This window comes from Triticum dicoccoides, chromosome 2B, assembly GCF_002162155.2.
Source record: "Triticum dicoccoides isolate Atlit2015 ecotype Zavitan chromosome 2B, WEW_v2.0, whole genome shotgun sequence".
In the NCBI taxonomy this organism is placed as follows: Eukaryota; Viridiplantae; Streptophyta; class Magnoliopsida; order Poales; family Poaceae; genus Triticum; species Triticum dicoccoides.
The window spans coordinates 407,140,753-407,163,464 of record NC_041383.1 but is presented as its reverse complement, the minus strand read 5'-3'; the positions used below and the strand labels follow the sequence as shown (position 1 = coordinate 407,163,464).

Below are 22,712 nucleotides of genomic sequence, written 5' to 3'. Positions count from 1 at the left end.
TGAAGAGTGGTCTATTTTTATTAAATCTCGATAGTAGTGATACACATATTCATAATGTTGAAGCCAAAAGATGCAGAGTTTATAATGATAGTGCAACTTATTTGTGGCACTGCCATTGTGTCATATTGGTGTAAAGCGCATGAAGAAACTCCATACTGATGGACTTCTGGAATCACTTGATTATGAATCACTTGGTACTTGCGAACCGTGCCTCATGGGCAAGATGACTAAAACGCCATTCTCCGGAACTATGGAGCGAGCAACTGATTTGTTGGAAATCATACATACTGATGTATGTGGTCCAATGAATATTGAGGCTCGCGGCAGGTATCGTTATTTTCTCACCTCCACAGATGATTTAAGCAGATATGGGTATATCTACTTGATGAAACACAAGTCTGAAACATTTGAAAAGTTCAAAGAATTTCAGAGTGAAGTGGAAAATCATCGTAACAAGAAAATAAAGTTTCTATGATCTGATCGTGGAGGAGAATATTTGAGTTACGAGTTTGGTTTACATTTGAAGCAATGCGGAATAGTTTTGCAACTCACGCCACCCGGAACACCACAACGAAATGGTGTGTCAGAACGTCGTAATCGTAATTTACTAGATATGGTGTGATCTATGATGTCTCTTACTGATTTACCGCTATCGTTTTGGGGTTATGCTTTAGAGACGGCCGCATTCACGTTAAATAGGGCACCATCAAAATCCGTTGAGACAACGCCTTATGAACTGTGGTTTGGCAAGAAACCAAACTTGTCATTTCTTAAAGTTTGGGGCTGCAATGCTTATGTGAAGAAACTTCAACCAGATAAGCTCGAACCCAAATCGGAGAAATGTGTCTTCATATGATACCCAAAAGAGACTATTGGGTACACCTTCTATCACAAATCTGAGGGCAAGATTTTTGTTGCTAAATTTGGATCCTTTCTAGAGAAGGAGTTTCTCTCGAAAGAAGTGAGTGGGAGGAAAGTAGAACTTGATGGGGTAACTATACCTGCTCCCTTATTGGAAAGTAGTTCATCACAAGAACCGGTTCCTATGACAACTACACCAATCAGTGAGGAAGCTAATGATATTGATCATGAAACTTCAGATCAAGTTACTATCGAACCTCGTAGGTCAACCAGAGTAAGATCCGCACCAGAGTGGTACGGTAATACTATTCTGGAAGTCATGTTACTTGACCATGGCAAACCTACAAACTATGAGGAGGCGATGGTGAGCCCCGATTCCGCAAAATGGCTTGAGACCATGAAATCTGAGATGGGATCCATGTATGAGAACAAAGTATGGACTTTGGTTGACTTGCCCGATGATCGGCAAGCCCTCGAGAATAAATGGATCTTCAAGAAGAAGACTGACGCTGATGGTAATGTAACTGTCTACAAAGCTCGACTTGTTGCAAAAGTTTTTTGACAAGTTCAAGGGGTTGACTACGATGAGACTTTCTCACCCGTAGCGATGCTTAAGTCTATCCGAATCATGTTAGCATTTGCCGCATTTTATGATTATGAAATTTGGCAAATGGATGTCAAAACTGCATTCCTGAATGGATTTCTGGAAGAAGAGTTGTATATGATGCAGTCGGAAGGTTTTGTCGATCCAAAAGGTGCTAACAAAGTGTGCAAACTCCAGCGGTCCATTTATGGACTGGTGCAAGCCTCTCGGAGTTGGAATAAACGCTTTGATAGTGTGATCAAAGCATATGGTTTTATACAGACTTTTGGAGAAGCCTGTATTTACAAGAAAGTGAGTGGGAGCTCTATAGCATTTCTGATATTATATGTAGATGACATATTGTTCATTGGAAATGATATAGAATTTCTGGATAGCATAAAGGGATACTTGAATAATAGTTTTTCGATGAAAGACCTCGGTGAAGCTGCTTACATATTGGGCATCAAGATCTATAGAGATAGATCAAGACGCTTAATTGGACTTTCACAAAGCACATACCTTGATAAAGTTTTGAAAAAGTTCAAAATGGATCAGGCAAAGAAAGGGTTCTTGCCTGTATTATAAGGTGTGAAGTTGAGTCAGACTCAATGCCCGACCACAGCAGAAGATAGAGAGAAAATGAAAGATGTTCCCTATGCTTCAGCCATAGGCTCTATCATGTATGCAATATTGTGTACCAGACCTGACGTATGCTTAGCAATAAGTTTTGCAGGGAGGTACCAAAGTAATCCAGGAGTGGATCACTGGACAGCGGTCAAGAACATCCTGAAATACCTGAAAAGGACTAAGGATATGTTTCTCGTTTATGGAGGTGACAAAGAGCTAATCGTAAATGGTTACGTTGATGCAAGCTTTGACACTGATCCGGACGATTCTAAATCGCAAACTGGATACGTGTTTATATTGAAGGGTGGAGCTTTCAGTTGGTGCAGTTCTAAACAAAGCGTCGTGGCGGGATCTACATGCGAAGCGGAGTACATAGCTGCTTCGGAAGCAACAAATGAAGGAGTCTGGATGAAAGAGTTCATTTCTGATCTAGGTGTCATACCTAGTGCATCGGGACCAATGAAGATCTTCTGTGACAATACTCGTGCAAGTGCCTTGGCAAAGGAATCCAGATTTCACAAGAGGACCAAGCACATCAAGAGACGCTTCAATTCCATCCGGGACCAAGTCCAGGTGGGAGACATGGAGATTTGCAAGATACATACGGATCTGAATGTGGAAGACCCGTCGACTAAGCCTCTTCCACGAGCAAAACATGATCAACACCAAGACTCCATGGGTGTTAGAATCATTACTATGTAATCTAGATTATTGACTCTAGTGCAAGTGGGACACTGAAGGAAATATGCCCTGGAGGCAATAATAAAGTTATTATTTATTTCCTCATATCATGATAAATGTTTATTATTCATGCTAGAATTGTATTAACCGGAAACATGATACATGTGTGAATACATAGACAAACTTAATGTCACTGGTATGCCTCTACTTGACTAGCTCATTAATCAAAGATGGTTATGTTTCCTAACCATAGACATGAGTTGTCATTTGATTAATGGGATCACATCATTAGGAGAATGATGTGATTGACATGACCTATTCCGTTAGCTTAGCACTTGATCGTTTAGTATGTTGCTATTGCTTTCTTCATAACTTATACATGTTCCTACAACTATGAGATTATGCAACTCCCGTTTACCGGAGGAACACTTTGTGTGCTACCAAACATCACAATATAACTGGGTGATTATAAAGGAGCTCTACAGGTGTCTCCAAAGGTACATGTTGAGTTGGCGTATTTCGAGATTAGGTTTTGTCACTCCGATTGTCGGAGAGGTATCTCTGGGCCCTCTCAGTAATGCACATCACTATAAGCCTTGCAAGCAATGTAGCTAATGAGTTAGTTACGGAATGATGCATTACGTAACGAGTAAAGAGACTTGCCGGTAACGAGATTGAACTAGGTATTGGGATACCGACGATCAAATCTCGGGCAAGTAACATACCCATGACAAAGGGAACAACGTATGTGGTTATGCGGTTTGACCGATAAAGATCTTCGTAGAATAGTAGGAGCCAATATGAGCATCCAGGTTCCGCTATTGGTTATTGACCGGAAACGGTTCTCGGTCATGTCTACATAGTTCTCAAACCCGTAGGGTCCGCACGCTTAAGGTTTCGATGACAGTTATATTATGAGTATACGAGATTTGATGTACTGAAGTTTGTTTGGAGTCCCGGATGTGATTACAGATATGACGAGGAGTCTCAAAATGGCTGAAACATGAAGATTGATATATTGGAAGCCTATATTTGGATGTCGGAAGTGTTCCGGGTGAAATCGAGATTTTACCGGAGTACCGGGAGGTTACCGGAACCCCCCGGGGGCTTAATGGGCCTACATGGGCCTTAGTGGAGAAGAGGGGAGGAGGCAAGGGCTGGGTCGCGTGCCCCTCCCCCCTAGTCCGAATAGGACAAGGAGAGGGGGGCGGCGCCCCCCCCCTTTCCTTCCTCTCTCTCCCTCTGCTTTCCCCCCTTCTCCTAGTCCAACAAGGAAGGAGGGAGTCCTACTCCCGGTGGGAGTAGGACTCCCCTTGGCGCGCCCCCTCCCCCCTTGCTCCTTTATATACGGGGGCAGGGGGCACCTCTAGACACAACATTAGATCATTGATCTCTTAGCCGTGTGCGATGCCCCCCTCCACCATAGTCCTCCTCGATAATATTGTAGCGGTGCTTAGGCGAAGCCCTGCGATAGTAGAACATCAAGATCGTCACCACGTCGTCGTGCTAACGAAACTCTTCCCCGACATTCTGCTGGATCAGAGTACGTGGATCGTCATCGAGCTGAACGTGTGCTAGAACTCGGAGGTGTCGTAGTTTCGGTGCTTGATCGGTCGGGCCGTGAAGATGTACGACTACATCAACCACGTTATTCTAACACTTCCGCTTTCGGTCTATGAGGGTACGTGGACAACACTCTCCCCTCTCGTTGCTATGCATCACCATGATCTTGCGTGTGCGTAGGAAATTTTTTGAAATTACTACGTTCCCCAACACTAAGGTCCTTGATGCTCATGCCTTCCAAACCTTGCTTAGCCACAGCCCAATCCGCCAACTTGTCCTGTTGAGTGGGAGTTCAATCCGGCTTACCCAAGGCCTCGCAGATCCTTACCCAAGCAGTCCTAGCGAAAACACAAGTGAGTAGAATGTGGTTAATGGTTTCATCCTCCTGGACGCAAAACGGGCATGCGTCTTGGTGTGGTAACCCTCGTCTAGCTAGTCGGTCCGACGTCCAACAGCGGTCCTTGAGGGCCAACCACGTGAAGTACCTGCACCTGAGGGTGCACGTGATTTCCAAGTTAGATCCGCCGTCACGCTTCCTTCTCGACCCCAAAAGCCAGCCGCATAAGCAGATTTCACGGAGAACTGTCCGGTGGCCTCCCACGACCAGACCACCTTATCAGGCAAATCCACCATGGGCTCCCAAGCTGAAACCCGATGCCATACCAAAAAGAACTCGTGCAGCACGACCGGTCCAATGTCCGGGCCAACGTCCAATGCCCAACTCCCATTCTCCACCGCCGGTCCAACTAACCTGGATTCTCTGATGCGCTTAGGAACCAAACTGTAGAGAAGTGGTGCAACCTCCTGAATCCTGTACCATCAAGCCAGCGGTCCTCCCAAAAATGTGTCATGAGCCCAGAGTTAGCCACACTCCTCATAGCCGCCATACAAAGCCCCAATGACTCCTTCGGGACCTTGATCTTGAACTCTCGCCATGGCCTCGTCTCATCAGTCCTCGCAAGCCACGGCCATCTCGCTTGCATTGATATGTTCATCCAACGCAAGTTCGGCAAGCCAAGGCCACCTGCCCACTTCGGTGCGCACACCACATCCCAAGCCACCGCACAATTGCCACCATTAGCCTCCACGCGTCTACACCACAAGAAACCTCTGCAAATCTTCTTCATTGCATTAATTGTTTTTAACGATAGATCCAACGTCATCATTGCATGGATCGGCATGGCACAAAGCACCGATTGGACCAAGGTTAGTCTGCCACTCTTTGGCATAAGTGATGCCTTCCATTTTGGAAGCTTATTAGCCATTTGATCCACCAAATACTTCAACTGACTCGCCGATGGCCTCCTTAATGAGAGTGCAGCCCCAAATACTTGATCGGGAAGGCTCCCAAGGGGCATTGGAGCTCGGCACATGCCATGGTGATTTGCTCCTCCGAGCATCTCATAGGAATAACTGCCGATTTTTGCATGTTGATCCTCAGTCCCGATGCTTCGCCGAAGAGCTCCAATATACACTTGCATGCCGCAAGATCCACCTTATTTGGTTTGACAAATAGGACAACGTCATCCGCAAAGAATGATAGTCGCTTCTCCATGCCCACAGGCGCCAACGGTTCCATCACCCCACGGGTCACTGCTAGCTGCATCATCCTTTGCATCGGCTCCATAATTAGAATGAAAAGCATTGGGGAGATAGGATCCCCTTGCCGTAGCCCTTTGCAACTCATAGACATGAATGAACCGTTCGTTCAATGACCGACAACGGGACCGTGGACGTCTATATCGATTCCTATGAGCACACGATTGATATTGGAGTGAATCTTTAGTTATCATGTGATGTTCCCTTTGCACCGTGGGGCTTTATTTTGGCCGCATCATATCGCCTATTTGCCTTCCATGCGTCCCCGAGCTTCCTTGTCAGACTTCCATGCGTCCGCTTAGCCGCATCTTTATTTATTTTTACCTCAAAAAAGGTAAAATAAAATAATAAAAGAGAAAGTGTCTAACTTGTGACTTGTTGTTGTAAACAAGGACCATAGGTACATTAACGCTGTGAGTATTAAAGGAGACCGATGGCGAGAATCAGTTGCTTTCTACTTTGACTATATCTTGATATAGACACCATTTGATGCATGCATGCATGCATGCTTTCGTTGCAATCTGCATGCTGCTGATCTGACCCTTGTTTCTTTCTTTCTGCAAGTGATGGACGTACGTGCGGTATTTAGCGCTAAACTTGACGCATACTCTCATTTTTGCCTGCGCCTGCAGCTTTGATTATCTTGATACAGACACCACTGCACTGCATGTGCATGCGAATTTTCTTTTGAGCACATGAGATGGACTGCACGTAGTACTTTCACTTTACTCTTCTGTTCCTTTCCCTCTTTGTTTTCTCTCCAAACAAGGCAAGGATTTATTCGACGATCGATCTGTACCGCCGTCGGTCGACCCCATTTCATTTGCACTCACCTTCCTATTTTAAGGACAAGCAGTACGCATCCCATCGGTGAAGCTTACTCTACTCTAGTCGGAGTACTAGTTTAAAGACCGGTCAGTGCATATGCATGCATGCAGACTGCAGGGCGCGACGTCGACGTGCTAGGCTGCTAGCTAGGTAGCCCCAGCTACAGCTCCAGCTCGAGCTGAACGGCGGCAGGCGGCGATGGGAGGATTCACGCCTCCAATCCCGCAGGACGACAGCAACTGGGAGATCCGGGTGGCGGTGCTGCTCAGCCTCTTCCTCCAGATGATCCTCATATTCGTCGGCCCCGTCCGCAAGCGCTCCTCCTCCCCCGTCCCCCGCTTTCTCGTCTGGGCATGCTACCTCCTCGCCGACTGGGTCGCCGACCTCGCCCTCGGCCTCCTCCTCAACAACATGGGCAACATCGGCGGCTCCCAGTCTAGCTCCTCCTCCACCATCACCCAGCACGCCACCGGCCTCAAGCGCGGCTCCCCCACCAACGCCGACGCCGGCAACAGCAGCCCCATCATCTTCGCCTTCTGGACGCCCTTCCTGCTGCTCCACCTGGGCGGCCCTGACACCATCACCGCCTACTCCCTCGAGGACAACGAGCTGTGGCTCCGCCACCTCATCGGCCTCCTCTTCGAGCTCTTCTCCGCCTCCGTCATCTTCTTCTGCTCCCTCAAGGGCAACCCCATGATCCCCGCCACCGTCCTCATGTTCGTCGTCGGCATCATCAAGTACGGTGAGCGCACCTACTCGCTCTACTCCGGCAGCGTCGACGGCTTCCGCGAGAACATCCTCGACCCTCCTGACCCGGGCCCAAACTACGCCAAGCTCATGACGGAGTTCGACGCCAAGGAGAAGGCCGGACTGGTCGTCGATATCGTGTTCGCCGGCGACGACGACGACGCCAAGAAAGCCCTTGCCGACCTTGAGGAAGGCGAGGCAGCGCGCCTCGTGAATAATAGCAACAAGAGCCTTGAGGCGCAGGCGTTCGACTTCTTCCTCATCTTCCGCCGCCTCTTCGTCAACCTCATCCTAAGCTACAAGGAGCGCAAGATCAGCCAAGCCTACTTCCTCGATCGCGAGGACGTGACCAACTCGCCGGCCAAGGCGTTCCAGGTCATCGAGGTGGAGCTCAACTTCATCTACGACATGGTGTACACCAAGGCCCCCGTCGCCCACAGCAAGGCCGGCTGCGTCCTCCGCTTCCTCGCCTCCGCCTGCCTCGTCTCCTCCCTCCTCATCTTCTTCTTCCACGGCGACAAGGGCAGCTTCATGCACGTCGACATCGCCATCACCTATGCGCTGCTCCTGGGCGGGATAGCACTCGACGGCGTCGCGCTCGCCATGCTCCTGTCCTCTCACCGGATGCTCGTCCTCCTCGAGAAGACACGGTGGCTGGAGTGGCTCTCGCGCGCCGTCAGGTCCGTGCGGCCACGGCTGCGGCGCTGGTCAGAGAGGACCTCGCAGCTGAACCTCGTGAGCTATTGCCTGGACAAGCCGGACTCTGCCAGCAGCGGCCTCCGCGGCTGTTTGGGCGGCCCGCGGATGGCCCGGGCGCTCACCAGGGTCGCCGAGACGCTGCACGTCCGGGAGATCTTTGACGATTTCTTCTTCATCCGGCGCGAGCGCCTCTGCTCGGGTCAGGAGAAGGGACCCCTACTTGATTTTGTGTTTGGTAGGCTCAAGGAGAGGGCCACCGAAGCCAAGGCCATCAAAGACACAACGGCGGCGTGCAGCTGCCGCGGCGAGGGAGTCCTTGAGAAGCTTCGTACTCAGATCATGGAGAACCTGAAGAAAGCAACACCAGAAGCCGCAGGTGCGAAAGAGGAGGAGGTCATCAGTAACAAGGACAAGGACAAGGACGCAACACCAGAAGCCGCAGGTGCGAAAGAGAAGGAGGCCATCAGTAGCAAGGACGAGGTGGAAGAGAAGTTGCACGTACTTGAGAGCAGCGTGAACAGAGACAGAGAGTTCGACGAGTCACTGCTGCTGTGGCACATCGCCACGGACCTGTGCTGCTACCCGTTCCAGCATACAGCGCCGACGGAGGCTACGAGCAACATGAAGCCAATCGCCAACACCCTGTCGGAGTACATGCTATATCTTCTGATCAAGCAGCCGGAGATGCTGTCCGCGACGGCGGGCATCGGGCTGCTCCGCTACCGTGACACGTGCGCCGAGGCCAAGCGCTTCTTCGAGTCAGCGGCGGCGTGGGACCCGGACCATAAGGACGCGCGGAGGATGCTGCTGAACGTGAACACGACAGAGAAGCCGTCGGTGGTGAAGGGCGACAGGTGTAAATCAGTGCTGTTCGACGCCGTCATCCTGGCCAAGGTGCTGAGGGAGCTGGGTGATGATCTCATGTGGGAGGTGGTGGCCGGGGTGTGGGGGGAGATGCTCACGTACGCGGCGGGCAAGTGCCGTGGGAGCACGCACGTCCGGCAGCTCAGCCGCGGCGGCGAGCTCATCACCATGGTCTGGTTCCTCATGGCGCATATGGGCCTTGGCGACATGTACCGGATCCACGAGGGAGACGCCAAGGCCAAGCTCATCGTCCGTGGCCAGTAGCTGTTTTTTCCATCGCATTTCTTCTATTCAAACCTACTCTACTGCTTGGCTTTATCATCTCTGTTGATTGCTGTGTGTTTGTTACGTCATTTGTATGTCCACCTTGAAATGCTTCACTAGCTTCCAACAATTTGCAAGGAGTAAAAAGAGTTCAGTTTTTCTTCAAGAATGTGTCTAGGGCTAAGTATTGTTAGACATGTAGCGTTGCACACATGTAATCTCAACAGCTTATTCCTATCTTCTCTCCCTTAAACCTCTCGATCTATCCTATGTAACGACCTAGCGATCGGGTCTTGGACGCGGCTTTTTGGAGTGAACAGTAGATTCGTTAAAAATACTAGAATTCTTTTAAAAATGTTTTTTCTGATGAAAGATGCTTGAGTGCCTGACGTTTGTGCCAAATTTCTAAGCATTTGGACATCTGAATAGCTTTCACCAAAAAAGACAAATTTCGGGTACGTGAAAAAGTTTACTGTTTTGTATTGTTCGAACTTGATTTATTTATTTTGCCGAGAGCTACTCGGATGTCTGAATGTGCTGAAACTTGCCGCGGACATCATCATTCAATCATCTTTCACCATAAAAAAAGGATTTTTTTGAAATTTTCTAGTATTTATTTTGATTTTACTGTCCGGTTTGCAGTGATGGTGGAGCGGTGGCCAATCCGCCGCGCCAAGTAGTTTCGTCCTCGGCGGCGATGTGCTCTGGTCGGCGTTGCAGCCTTTCGCAATGAAGGGATTGCAATCTATCCTCATGACTTCCGGTAATTTTTTAAAATGTCAGGACTGCAATTTCTTTTTCATTGAGGGTCCTCATGTAAATTGCAATCACATGCTTATCTAATGGTGGTCCTTCGTAACCCCTGTATTGTTAAAAAAAAAGATTGCTTATTTCTTTCAATAACACTCAACATACACGAAAAAAACCGCAACCCAAGTAACAGAAGCCCATTATAACCCACAATCGTTCAACATAGAAACATACACACATCAAACGGGACACAACTAAAACAGCTGGCAAAAAGATATGAATACGGCAAGCGGTACGCAGCGACAAGATCAACAAGTTTGCACGAATATTTCAGCCCTTTGGTCGTGTGGTTGACAATATAGATGTGACATATCAAATTTTTATCTTAGAGGGTGTTTGTTTCCGAGGACTTATTAGCTTAGGGACTTTAATAAGTTTCTATAAGTCCCATCTAAACCAAACAGGAGGGACTTAAAGTGGGCATTTGGGACTTATGAAATAAGACTCTCAAGGAGGGACTTATAGTTGTGATATGATCTTATAGGGACTTATAAGTCCCAGGAACCAAACATGTAGGGACTTTTTAAGGACTTGGGACTTATAAGTTGAGACTAAAAAAATCCAGGACTTATGAACCAAACAGGGCCTTAGATGAGAATTAGCAGATCTGGTGGGGAAAAAAATCAAATTTGGAGAAGTCTCCACAAAGTCGGTCGAACAAACATTACATATACACACCAAAACTCCATGATCCAATTGATTCTCGAAAACAAAAGGTAAATCAAGGACACAAGAAAAACAAAAAGCACACTCGACAGTACGAAACAAACATTTAGCAGAGCACATAAGCACGCAGAGTGAGTAGTGAGTCAGTGACTCAATCAATTAGCAGACTGATCGGCCTCCATCGCCTCAGTTGCAGCTGGTTCGGTCTTGCTCGTCGCAGTCTGATCCGCGGCAGCGTTATCCTTGGCGTCAGCTTCCGGCTCGTGCTCGAGCGCGGCGAAGCCCTTGGCCGCCTGGACGATGGCCACCGGAAGGCCAAGGCACTTTCCGACGATCTCCTCCTTCATCTCTTGGAGTTCCTTGTAAAGCTTGTCTTCCTCCTCTTTCTCGCCCTTCTCCTTCTTCTCCTTGTCTTTGGCCTCCTTGTACTCCCGGTGGAAAAGCTTCCACCCTTCTTCGCCCTCGAGCTTGGGAGGGTGAAACACGCCGCCGGTGCGCACCATCACCCTAGCACCGTCCTCGCTGCGGCAGGTGACGAGCACCGCGCTCTTCCTGGCTTTGGGCAGGCCGTAGGCGAGCCGCTCGTACCACTCGCCGTCCTTGGGTGGCTGCAGCGTCAGGTTGCTGTACCAGTCGCTGTACGCCCTCATGTCGTCGAACACGATAAGGTACCCCGTCTTGTACAGCGTCACGTAGAGGATGAAGAGCAGCACCCCGATCTTGGACTTGTCCTTGTCCTCGTCGGTGGCTGCCTTGACGACGACGTCGGCCTTGTCGACGATGTCCTCGACCTTGGCCGTGTCGAGGCCGAGGTTGTCGAGCATCCGGTAGAGGAGGTTGAACCTGTCCTCGTGGTCCGGCGGGCCGACGCAGACCCAGAGGCGGAGAGGGAAGGCGTCCTTGATCCTGTCGTGGACGAACACCTTCTGCGCCAGCGCCGTCTTGCCGCTGCCGTGGATCCCGGCGATGCCCGCCGTCCTAAACAGCACCTCATCGTCTTCGCCCTCCTCCTTGTCCTTGCCGACGAGGGCGTCGACCACATCGTTGGCTTCCTTGTCCCAGCCGTATATCCGGCTCTCATCCACGTAGCTCGTTGTCCACTCGTAGTACTCCGTCACGGTCTCCTCTCCTGCATCTTCCTGACCAGGAGAAGGAGGAGGAGGAACATCGCCGAGAATGGCGATGGTCTGCTCCAGCAAGGGGTCGACGGACAGGTGCGAGGGTCGAGACTTGAAAGGGTTGCAGTCGCTCACCGACGGCATTGTTATCTTCTTGCTCTTGGCCTTGTCAGACTCAGACTGCTGCTGCTTGGACCGTGCCTTGCATTGCTGCAGGGCATCACCGATACTGCGCAGCAGCTCGGGCAGCTTATCCTTCTTCTCCACCTCCGGTGGCTCCGAGATGATTTTCTCCTTGTTTGCCTTGAGGATGCGGAAGATGTGGTCCAGCGCCTCCCTGTGAGGCAGGTCCCTGTCCACTTCGTCCTCGAACGCCTGGAGCAGCTTCTCCATTACAGCCTTCACATCATTGCCGCTTTGCTGCGCCATGGTTATCTCTCTATCTCTCTCTCTCTCTCGGTGTATCTACCTTATTATCCCAGGCCTCCAATAGGGAGCTTACGCCATTAGCAAGCAGATCGAGCCTTTATATAGCTCGAGTGTTGAGATGCTTGCTCCTTCCGTGAGCAAAGCGAGATGCTACAAATGATTATCATCTCCAGACTTTAGGATTGGAGAAGCTACAGATTTGCAAACTTTGGATTTTTGTTCGAATAATTTCTTTTTAAAGGTGTAGGAATCATCAGTGCGCTGCAGTGACACCCAAGTAATGAATCGTTGCTGCTTTGTTTCGCCACTGTATCTACCTAAATGTCTCAGGACTCCATAGCTTCGACACTGTTTTATAGCTGCATGTTAAGATGCTTGCTGAATGAAGAGCAAAGCAAATGATTATATTCTCCAGGCAATAAGAAGCCACATATTTGCAGACTCTGAAATTTATAACATTGCAGATATGCATGTACTAGGAATCAATGGCACCAGAGTAACGAAGCGAATTCCACAAATAATAAACTCGGTTCCTTCTACAGAAAATAGTGAAATTTACACTCCGTGTTTCAGTGAAATCTACATCCAGGATATATGTTTCCACATGACAAAAATTGGCCGTGTTCCACTATCTTTCGGTATAAACTATAAAGAGCATGCACTCAAAATACAAGCTATCTGATGAATCGAATTTTTTCTATGTTTCCTCCATCCATTCTTCTTTGTTACCAGTTAACTAGTACACAAGTAAATCTCTGCTATATGCTGTGCAATGCCGGAGATGAAGTTAGCATAGAGAGCTGAAGGCAACACCGGAGCAGATATCATAGGTCAGCCCAAGTCAAGCTGGATATGGGATGAAAAACTGACAATCTGCGCAAGCAATCGCTAATGTCTCGAAGAAGTACTTCACCAGCAATGATGTAGGGAATCAGCAGGAGGTCTCGGAATCTGGTGCTACTGTTCTTGTGATGGTGAAATGGTCAACGACCCGCACCGACCTGACGGGGTCTGGAGATGAGGCTGACCTCCATTTGCTAGGGTATCTCCGGTGGTGGCTGAGCTGATGAGGCCCTCTTTCCTCTGCCTCCCACTTGGGATCCAACTTCCAATCCTTTGGGACCTGTTCACCAGATTCAATGTGTTTATAATGGAGCCTACATGCATTTTGTTTTCTATACATCTGAAAACCTGTATCCACCTTATATACTGAGTGATAGGAGTACCATTCAATGCAATGCTGATCTGAAAAGATGTGAACGTGAGCATGTTGAATATATTGATGTTACCTTGTCAACTGCAAGTGTAAATATTTCTAGATCACCGTCCTTCTTAATATGGAACCTTGTGAAAGATTTGTAGTTTGCGATGCGCAAAGACGAGAAGGCTTCATCAAAGTGTATGTGGAACCAGTTGATGCATATGTATAGGTAACTACCAAATATGAGGGAAACAACTGGAGTTGAGAAAATCCAGAAATAGATAAATACAGAAGTATAGTACATGATCAGAACACTCCGAGAAAGAGACATCATGCCGTTCTTGCAAATGTTGATCCTTGTAACAGCCATGACCTGCAAAAATATTTCTATATTAAATTTTGTCTGATAAGGTAAATCTACATAAAGTGGACAGAAGAGGAAATTTTGATTTTGTGAGGTCACATGGTAATTCATAGGTACATCATACACAAAATTCAAAAAATGAATTGATGTACAGGTACAAATCCATTTGTTCAAAACTGCAATGCATCTATACTGTATAGTAAAAATGCTTCCAGAAAGAGTCCTATCACCTCTGGGACGTCAAAGGCTGACATAAGGTATTTTATACATGCTGGATATAGTCCAAGCGTCCATTGTTCCAATCGAGTACGAAGACCAGTTGGATCTGGGAAATGCTCACTTTCCATTGACCGATACCAATCATATAGAGGGTGATAACCTATGACAGAAAACAGATTTGTCAAAAAAAAAGCCTTTCTTGAATGAAGAAGCAGGAAATAAGCAAAACCTCTGATGTCAGAAGAAACAATAGGAGACTAGCCACATAAGCATAGCTAGAACTTTTCTGGAGTGGAGCTTAAGCAAAAGTTGGTGATACTTTAGAAAGAACATGACATAAGAGTTTCATCAAACAAACCCCTAGGACATGTCATCATAGACATGGTGGCAAAGATTATGTTTCCCCAACTGAACTTTTCAATTTCGTCTAGCCACTTCAATTTGATTAATGCTCTCAGGGATATAGTGTTCAACTTTTACGATCTTATCCAGATTGAAACAAAAAATGAATACCCTATGTACAAATGATTGAATAAGGTACTTTTTACACTTCAAAAGGGATAACAGCAAGAACATAAAGTATTATCTGAACCTATGATAAGAATTTAATAGTAGCAGTGTAGTTGGGAGTACAATATGCGATGGCATACCTGACGTTGCCAGTAAATGATTCCGTATACATATTTCAATGCCCAACTCCATGAGCAACATTAAAACTAGAGCTGCAGTCAGATGGGCCAAAACATGCAGGCCACCAATAATAGCTCTTTTTTTCCGTGTGAGTTTGGATGGTACAAATGAATATGATGCCATCAACAAAGTTAGACTTCCTACTGAGGAGACGTAAGAGTGTTCAAAAATAAAAAGCAAAGCACTCCATATTGTACTTGAGAAGCTTTGCAGACGCCCAGACCATGTTTCCTCATTTAAGATGTGAACAAGATTACACTGGAAAAGATGGAAACGTGAACAAGAGTCAGGATTAGATCAATGATTATAAGCCTGATATAGTCGCAGAATATGAGTATCGTCTTGGAGCGACGTTTTGAGTCAATAAAAACTCCCTTTGTCGGAAAAAAATTGCGAGGAATATAGGCGCTTAGTATCACCAAGCTGAATAGCATATGTAATATTGCTCAGTAACTCAGTATGACCTTCCAAGTAATAAGTCGGTGGTTGAAAGGTTGGCATTTTTCAGAAGTGAAACTTTGTAGTGGCATATGTCTAATTTTCAAATAGTAACACATCCAAGGTATAATACTTCACTTAGGCCTTGTTCGGTTAAACCTCTTCTGGATAGGTTTGGAGAGGATTGAGGGGGATTTTGACTTGTAGAGGATTTAATCCTCCCCAATCCATTCCAATCCCATTCCAATCCCATTCCAATCCCTTCCATCTGAACAAGCCCTTAGGAAAATGAAGATATGTGGGCTCTTTCCCTTTTAAGTATTTAGGGGTTCCCCTGCATTACAAAAAGTTGGGAAGAGGGGACCTGCAACCCCCATCATTGGTAGAATTATTAAAAATATTTCTGGTCCGCTTGGGAGGAATTTATCATATAGAGGCAAACTGATTTTAATTACCACTTGCATTGCCAGCATCCCTGCATATTTGATGTCTATGGTGAAGTTACATAAGTGGGCCATTGATGCTATCATCTCCCAAATGTCCCATTTCTTTTGGGGGAATGTGGGTAATGAACATAAGTATCACCTGGCTAAGTGGGGGCTCATTTCTATGAGAAAAGAGTGTGGTGGTATGGGGGTTCCCAACCTTAGATTTTAATATGGCTATGTTGGCAGCTTGGAGCAAAAGGTTTTATGATGGTAGGAACAGTGACTGGAAAAATATGCTATAAGTATGGTACTAACAAACCTAACATCATTTGCAGTAAACCAGGTGTGGGTTCTCCCTTTTGGAAGAGTACTTGTTGGGCTTTTGAGGCTGCAAAAAACTTTTATAAATGGGAATTAGGAAATGGTGTGAATATTGCCTTCTGGCATGATCAATGGGTTGGGGACATATCTCTCAAAACAATGTTTTGGGACCTATTTGACATTTGCCAGCAACAAGATAGCACTGTTGCTCAAGTTTGGAATGGCAAAAATCTGAAACTTTCATTTAGAAGATGTGTGGATGAAACTCTTTATAAGAAATGGCTTACTATCTTTAGTTCAGAATACAACTCTTTCTGCTATTCAAGACAAACCCATTTGGGTGCTTGAAAAATCAGGACTTTAAACTGTTAGATCCTTCTACAAACTAATTAACTTTGGAGGGGTTCATCATGTGGTTAAAGATTGTATCTGGAAGATTAAAGTCCCGCCAAAGATATATGTTTTCTTGTGGCTTATTATTCATAACAAGAGTTTGACTAGAGATAATCTAGCCAAGCGTCAGGCAGTTCCTGACATTTCTTGTGTTTTCTAATCAGAAACTGAGAGTATCAAACATTTGTTTTTTGATTGCATTGTTGCTAAACAAATTTGGGAAATTGTGGCTGATATATTACATATTCCTGTGCCTTACTCCTTTGAGTCTCTGTTACCCTTTTGGAAACATAAGAAGAAACACGATGCTGCTAATTTGGTAACCTCTGCCACCTTGTGGGGCTTATGGCGTTTGTGCAATGATTTTGTTTTCCAGGGGCGAAAGTAGCGAAGTATGAAATGTGTCGTGGGTTTGGTGGGTTCGCTGGTGCGTCAGTGGAAAATACTCTGCACAGGTGCTCAAGCCTCGCTGCTCCTAGAGTGCCTAAGACTACTCGATCATCGGCGAGGAGAATTACTTAGGATTGCCTGGCAGGGTCCCACATCTCCCCAGGGCTGTAGCGAAGGGTTTCATCTTCCTGTGTGATGGATGTAATCTTACTCTATTAGCCTGAGACTTGGTTAAGATTGCTGCTTCGCAGCTGTAATAAGGGGGCGTTGTAGTTGCTTAAAACTGCAAGCCGTAACCTGTAAGACGTCTTTTGGATGCTGTTTTTGCCTTGGCTTTAATAAAAGTTGGGGCGGGGGGAAACCCCTCTGATTTCAAAAAAAAAATATGCAAGGGAGAAAACTACGCCGTACGGAATAAGTATAACTGACCTGTGGGAACATGGAGAATACCAGTATGAAGTAAATAAAACCACCAATTATGTCGAACTGCCAATTCTTCTTGCGGAATTTTAATATGTTGCCCAGTGCAATCTGCAAGTGTAGTTAATAAGATCTTCTTGCATAATAACAGACATGCTTGTTAAGCTGATCAATAGGCTAAATATGGTAGAGGTTCCATTAACTTTTGAAACTACATACCCCACTAGATTCCTCATAGGAGGGATAAGCAGCCTTGCACTCGTAGGTAGTACCAGAGAACCTTTCAAAGTTTTTGAAAACATGTGTTGGGTGCAGAAAGGCACCACCACATCCATTGACAAGTAAGTGTTCAACAAAAGTTGGTTTATCTGATGGTGTAGCAGAATGCCTCATAAAATGATGCAAATCCCCAGCCATACGAAGTTTGCACCTTCCATTCAGGTAGTCCTGAATCAAATGTGAGACATTCTTGCCTGTAATCTCCTTCCAATACCAATCAAGGAGCCAGTTTGGCTCGTGTGTAACAATGATCACAGAGTCGTTCTCTCCAACCTGCATAACTTTAGAAATGTAGCGGATCAATTAAATCTGGAAATGAAAATTTATCTCCAACTCCCAATAGATTCAAATGTTAAGGAAACATTTCACACGGAATGATCAATAAATCACTCATCAGGAACCAACCAAATAAAATGATAACAAAGAAGTCAACATGGAAACTTTTCCACCTATACTGGAGAAGGGGTTATATCTACAAAAGAAGATCTTTGTCAGCATATATTGCTTTCGGTGTTCACTAGGCACCTTAGTATTAGTCAGCTACATGGTAGAAGTAATTAAACAACTGCGTGTTGAAAAACAGGAAACAGAAGTAATGGAAAAATCCAGTTCGAAACAGAAGGATAAACAGGGGACGGAAAAATGCACCTTATTCCGACAAAGTTCTGCGAAGAACTTGAATTGGTACACATCAATGTCACCATGAAGAGCTAGATCAAGACCAAATATCCACCAACCTTTCGGAAGCTGCAATGCGAAGTAACTCTTCTTCTGAGGCAGAAACCATCCACCTAACCAGCTTTTGTGACATATATATCTCATGAAGGTGTGAAGCCCATCGAACCAATCTGTTATAGAAGGCAAGGAAACAAACAAAGGAGGTAAAATGAGACGTATTTTGACAAACAAAGTTTAGTATAAATGCACAGAACAAACCGTGGTTCCCGGGAATTATGAAACATTGAGGTCCATCATATTTTTTCATCTTTGATACGCCCGGAGGAACCTCAGGCTTATCCACAGCTATATGTTCAGCCTTATACCAACGCGGAGGTTGCATAGCATACTCAAAAGGACCAAAGAAGCGTCTCTCATATGTAAAGGACGAAGGGTTTGGATACCTACATATTTGAAATGATAGAACATAAATAAATGGAGATAAATCTGTCTAATTTGCAGAGTGAACCACTAAGGATAGACAATAAAGTCATAGCTAATGTGCAAATGATAACAAAATAGACATACATGACATAAAACATATGGAATCTTTACAAGAGAAGAAATTATATTTGGCAGCAAAAACTCATAATTTACTAGAGGAAACCAAAAAATAAATATTAACACTTCATTCCAAAAATTATTAAAGAAACTCAACCAGGCGGTTAACAGCCTAGATAGATTGTCCGGCGTACAACTTGAACATTGGTGGCTATATAAGTTCCATAGTATTACTTCCTTTTAGGAGAGTTCCATAGTATTATGATACAATCAATTCATCAATTGTGTGACCGTACTGGTTAAATACAGTCAAGAGCTAGATGATTTGCACATATGGAGAGAGATAAATTTACTAAAGAAAAAAAGTCAAAACTGATTAACATGGTGCAATCTTACGCAAGATCTCCGCCAATAACAAGCAAATTTCCACGTGGAAGAGTATGCATAGAACCACCAATTACAGTCTGAATGGATGGCTGAGCCAGCAGCCGGGCAACTGTATATGATGAATTTCCACCATCACCGGTGTCTGCGACAAAGTCAAACCAAAGGTCTTCTCTTTCATTGAAATAGTCATAGAGCACATCATCATTCCGAGTTTCATCTGTAGTACTTTTCATTGCAGCCTACAGTTAAATATAGAAAAGGATGAAGAAAAATAGTGCACTAATCATGTACAAAGAGGCAGACAAAAGCTTGACTTTAAAGTGTTATGATTACATAGACATGATGTGACTGATAAGCTTCATGCACTAGCCAACGCAACCAAAAGTACGAACTGATGGAAAGGGCTAGGCAATCCACATATACACTTCAACACCCCCTCTCACATGTGATGCGGAAAGTCAACATGTGGATAGACTCAGATGTATGGCTCAAGAGGCTCATACGTGGACACAGGGGGGCAGCAGCAATTTTTAAATAAATTGCGAAAGCCAGGACTTGAACTCAAGACCTTAGCTCTGATACCATGATAAGCTTCATGCACTAGCCAAGCAACCAAAAGTCCGAACTGATGGAAAGGGCTAGGCAATCCACATATACACTTCAACAGTGACATCCTAGTATCCTACCTTAAAAGCATAGATAGTAATACACATGCTAAGAAGGTGCATCTTTTCTAGAAGCTCATCTCCTAATAACCCCTTGGTTAAGCGTGCATGGCTAGGAGCAATGTCGGAAAGGGTGATCGACCAGGATGTTTTCCCAGGTGCGCACGAGCGAGGACAAAGTGTGTATCAAGATTACAAAATTTAAAAGGATGGGCGCAACATTTTTAGGTGAAAGCAACTACAGCGATGATCTAACATAGAAATTTAGGTCAACTTAGTTCCATGGTGGAAATTTTATATTGAATGGTAGTTAATTCCTCACCAAACACCACTTACCTGCATCATGCGCATGTCAAATCGCCCGACAAAAAGAGTTACAGAGACCATAAGATCAAACGCTGTCTTGAATAAATCAGCCGATGTCCTACATAATAAAGTTGAAGAAGTCAGGCATTTTCTTCCGTTGCTCCCATCTGGAACCTAAATTGCTGGAGCTTAGAGGGCTCTACCCTGAGTACCAAGGTACCATATCCAGGAAATCTGGTTTCATATGTTTTCTGAGCTTCTCCTCTTCTGATACTGGTGACAAGTGAGTAAGAGCCCATCTGAGGTATTTGCAGTGGATAATAAGAAATACTCAGACAGAGTATTGAAGAGAGAGAGATAAATTCGGAATCAAACATGCACTGCACAAAACAATAAGCACACACCCAGTTGATCTCTCCACAACAAAGTTGGCAATATAAAGGCCGACGAATGTAGCCCACAGTGAGTACAGAGGAGATATTTCATCTGATGGGCCAGCACAGGATCCACTGCAAACTAACTGGAGAATAACATGATCAAAGAAGTGGAGCATGGATGTTGCCAAACAAAAATATGAGAGCAAAGAGTAGACGAATCAACGAGATGCAAGTGTTACCTCCCCATATATAACCCACTTTGACAGAAGAGGATAGTCAGTTGCAGATCCAACAGGTGCAAACCAAGATGAACATATCTGATCTTTTAGTTCATTCATAAAGAGAAAATTTGATATCCATGTGGTTCCATTTTCGTTTTTAAGAAAAGCCAGCAAACTTGGATCAGAACTCTTGTCAAAAGACTCGCTTTTGGGGACAGCAAGATTCCCGCAATGACTGTAGAATACACAGCATGCAATACTGATGACCTGGAAGAGATTCAAAATTAATCTTCCCAAGTGCAATTTGAAGAAAAATTAAAAAATATTTTTAGTAAACGTACAGTACAGTTTTGTACTATGGTCCATATTCCTGGTCTTGTGCCTGCCATGCGAGCAACCAGTCCAATGTACCAGAGACCAATAAATATGATGTGAAAGGCGGTGATGAAGAGGACAGAAGAGAAATATATAGTCAAAAAAAGTGAAAGGTTCATGCGCATATCAACGCCCATTGATTGGAAGCTAGGGAGATGATACAGGGATGCAAAGCAAATCCAAGCGACATACCTGCAATTGTGCAATATAGTTGATAATTAAATTCTCCTAACAACTTAATGTGGTACATATATAAAGATTCTGTGGTGTAATAAGGACGACAAATATATTTGCAACTGAGTTCCTAGGAAGTCTATGAATACATACCATCGGTTGAAATTTGAGTAACTCGGCTGAATTGTTCTTCCAAGGAAGGGAGATGAAAAGAAGTAGAAGAAACCAATCAAGCAAACATACATGGACCACCATTTGATATTGCTGTCCAGTTTATGTATCAGAGTATGCATATTGTCGGACGAGATGAAAAAGAGGCACCCAATTATCACTGCTGTCATGATATGCCTCGAGTGTTCATGAGGATATGGCGTGTGTGTCAGGATCGTCCGAACCCTCTCCATCTTGAGGGTTCCCAATAGTGGGCTACCACTCTGCTTGTCTGAACCCATCCAAGAAAAGTTGCTTTAAGTACTATAGCTACTTTTTCTCAGAGAAATAGTGTGCACAATGCACGACAAGTGTTCCTTCGAGTCTGCAAGCTTCAAGATAAATTGATTCTCTGCATGCATTAGATGCTGTCAGAAAAATTCAGCAAAACAGAAGGAGTTGATGCATGAATTTAAGAAAGCCAAAGTACATGATTGCTCATTGTATGGTTGTAGTTGTAAAGAGAAACAGTACCACAGTGGTGACGATAAATTGTTTTTTTCCTTCTTCTCGAAGTTCTGTGACCAAGACGGAAATATGAGTGTTATACTTGTACCAACAACTATTTACATCCAATCCCAGTACCACTTATGATATGATATAAGCAAGAACTTAGCATGGCACAATGAGCGACCCCAGATAGTTTGCCAGAGCAAGAAACCGTGCCCGTAGTCAAGAATCAATACTAGTGATCGATATTATGCCTTTGTGTAACTCGTTTAACAGCTAGATTAATAAGTAGTGGGTGAAACAATTCAGAGTCAATTCACAGTGGAAGGGAACAGATTATCCTGAAAGGTCGAAACGCGAAGGGCCGATATAATCCCATGAGCTGCATAAATAAACTGAGAAGACTACTTGATGCAGATTCAGTCGGATTAAAGGACTCTTAAATTGCATCACAGCCTCTCCCTTGCATATATTTAAAAAAAATAACGTTAGCAGCATGCTGTTAATCAACAAATTAAACTAGTAACCATGGCATTCGACAGGAAAGTGCAAGCACGCAGGCGGGTGTATCTCCCCTATTTCAACTAATCTGGCCGGCAGGGGAGCCGGGGACAGGGAAGAAAGGGCACCAAAAGAGGAGCGAAGAGCGCCAATCTTTGGGCCATCGCACCCATCAGCGACCGGTAAATTTACCGGCGTGCCGCGCGTGTGCATGGGCATGGAGGAGGAGCGAGTGAAGCCGGAGCAAGATTGCGTGAAGGAGTAACGCAATGCAAGATGGAACAATGATGCGTTCGCGAGGAGCAGGCAATGGGATTGGCACCCGGGAATAGGAGGGGGGAGGGAG

At 45.3% G+C, this 22,712-nt stretch overlaps 2 protein-coding genes across 4 annotated transcripts; both read right to left on the bottom strand.

Annotated features, from left to right (window-relative positions):
- Nucleotides 1–10,797: 10,797 nt before the first annotated feature.
- Nucleotides 10,798–12,394, bottom strand: LOC119363930 (probable disease resistance protein At5g45490). The gene has a single exon (XM_037629304.1). It carries the CDS (start codon nucleotides 12,337–12,339, stop codon nucleotides 10,948–10,950), a length of 1,392 nt encoding a protein of 463 aa, XP_037485201.1. The 5' UTR covers nucleotides 12,340–12,394; the 3' UTR covers nucleotides 10,798–10,947.
- Nucleotides 12,395–12,825: 431 nt separating this feature from the next.
- Nucleotides 12,826–22,706, bottom strand: LOC119363928. Of its 3 annotated transcripts, none has more exons than XM_037629301.1 (16): nucleotides 21,890–22,706; nucleotides 21,359–21,767; nucleotides 20,998–21,223; nucleotides 20,675–20,923; nucleotides 20,463–20,578; nucleotides 20,262–20,357; nucleotides 20,089–20,176; nucleotides 19,097–19,326; nucleotides 18,419–18,603; nucleotides 18,131–18,330; nucleotides 17,423–17,755; nucleotides 17,213–17,314; nucleotides 14,774–15,071; nucleotides 14,135–14,283; nucleotides 13,629–13,913; nucleotides 12,826–13,462 (listed from the first exon to the last, which is right to left on the bottom strand). In XM_037629301.1, the coding sequence occupies exons 2-16, from the start codon at nucleotides 21,655–21,657 to the stop codon at nucleotides 13,271–13,273; spliced, it is 3,048 nt and encodes a 1,015-aa protein (XP_037485198.1). In that variant the 5' UTR covers nucleotides 21,658–21,767; nucleotides 21,890–22,706; the 3' UTR covers nucleotides 12,826–13,270. The 3 variants fall into 3 exon arrangements, with proteins under 3 accessions (XP_037485198.1, XP_037485199.1, XP_037485200.1); XM_037629303.1 differs by having other exon boundaries at nucleotides 13,330–13,462; nucleotides 13,541–13,913; XM_037629302.1 differs by lacking the exon at nucleotides 21,890–22,706 and having other exon boundaries at nucleotides 21,359–21,865.
- Between the last annotated feature and the right edge of the window lie 6 nt (nucleotides 22,707–22,712).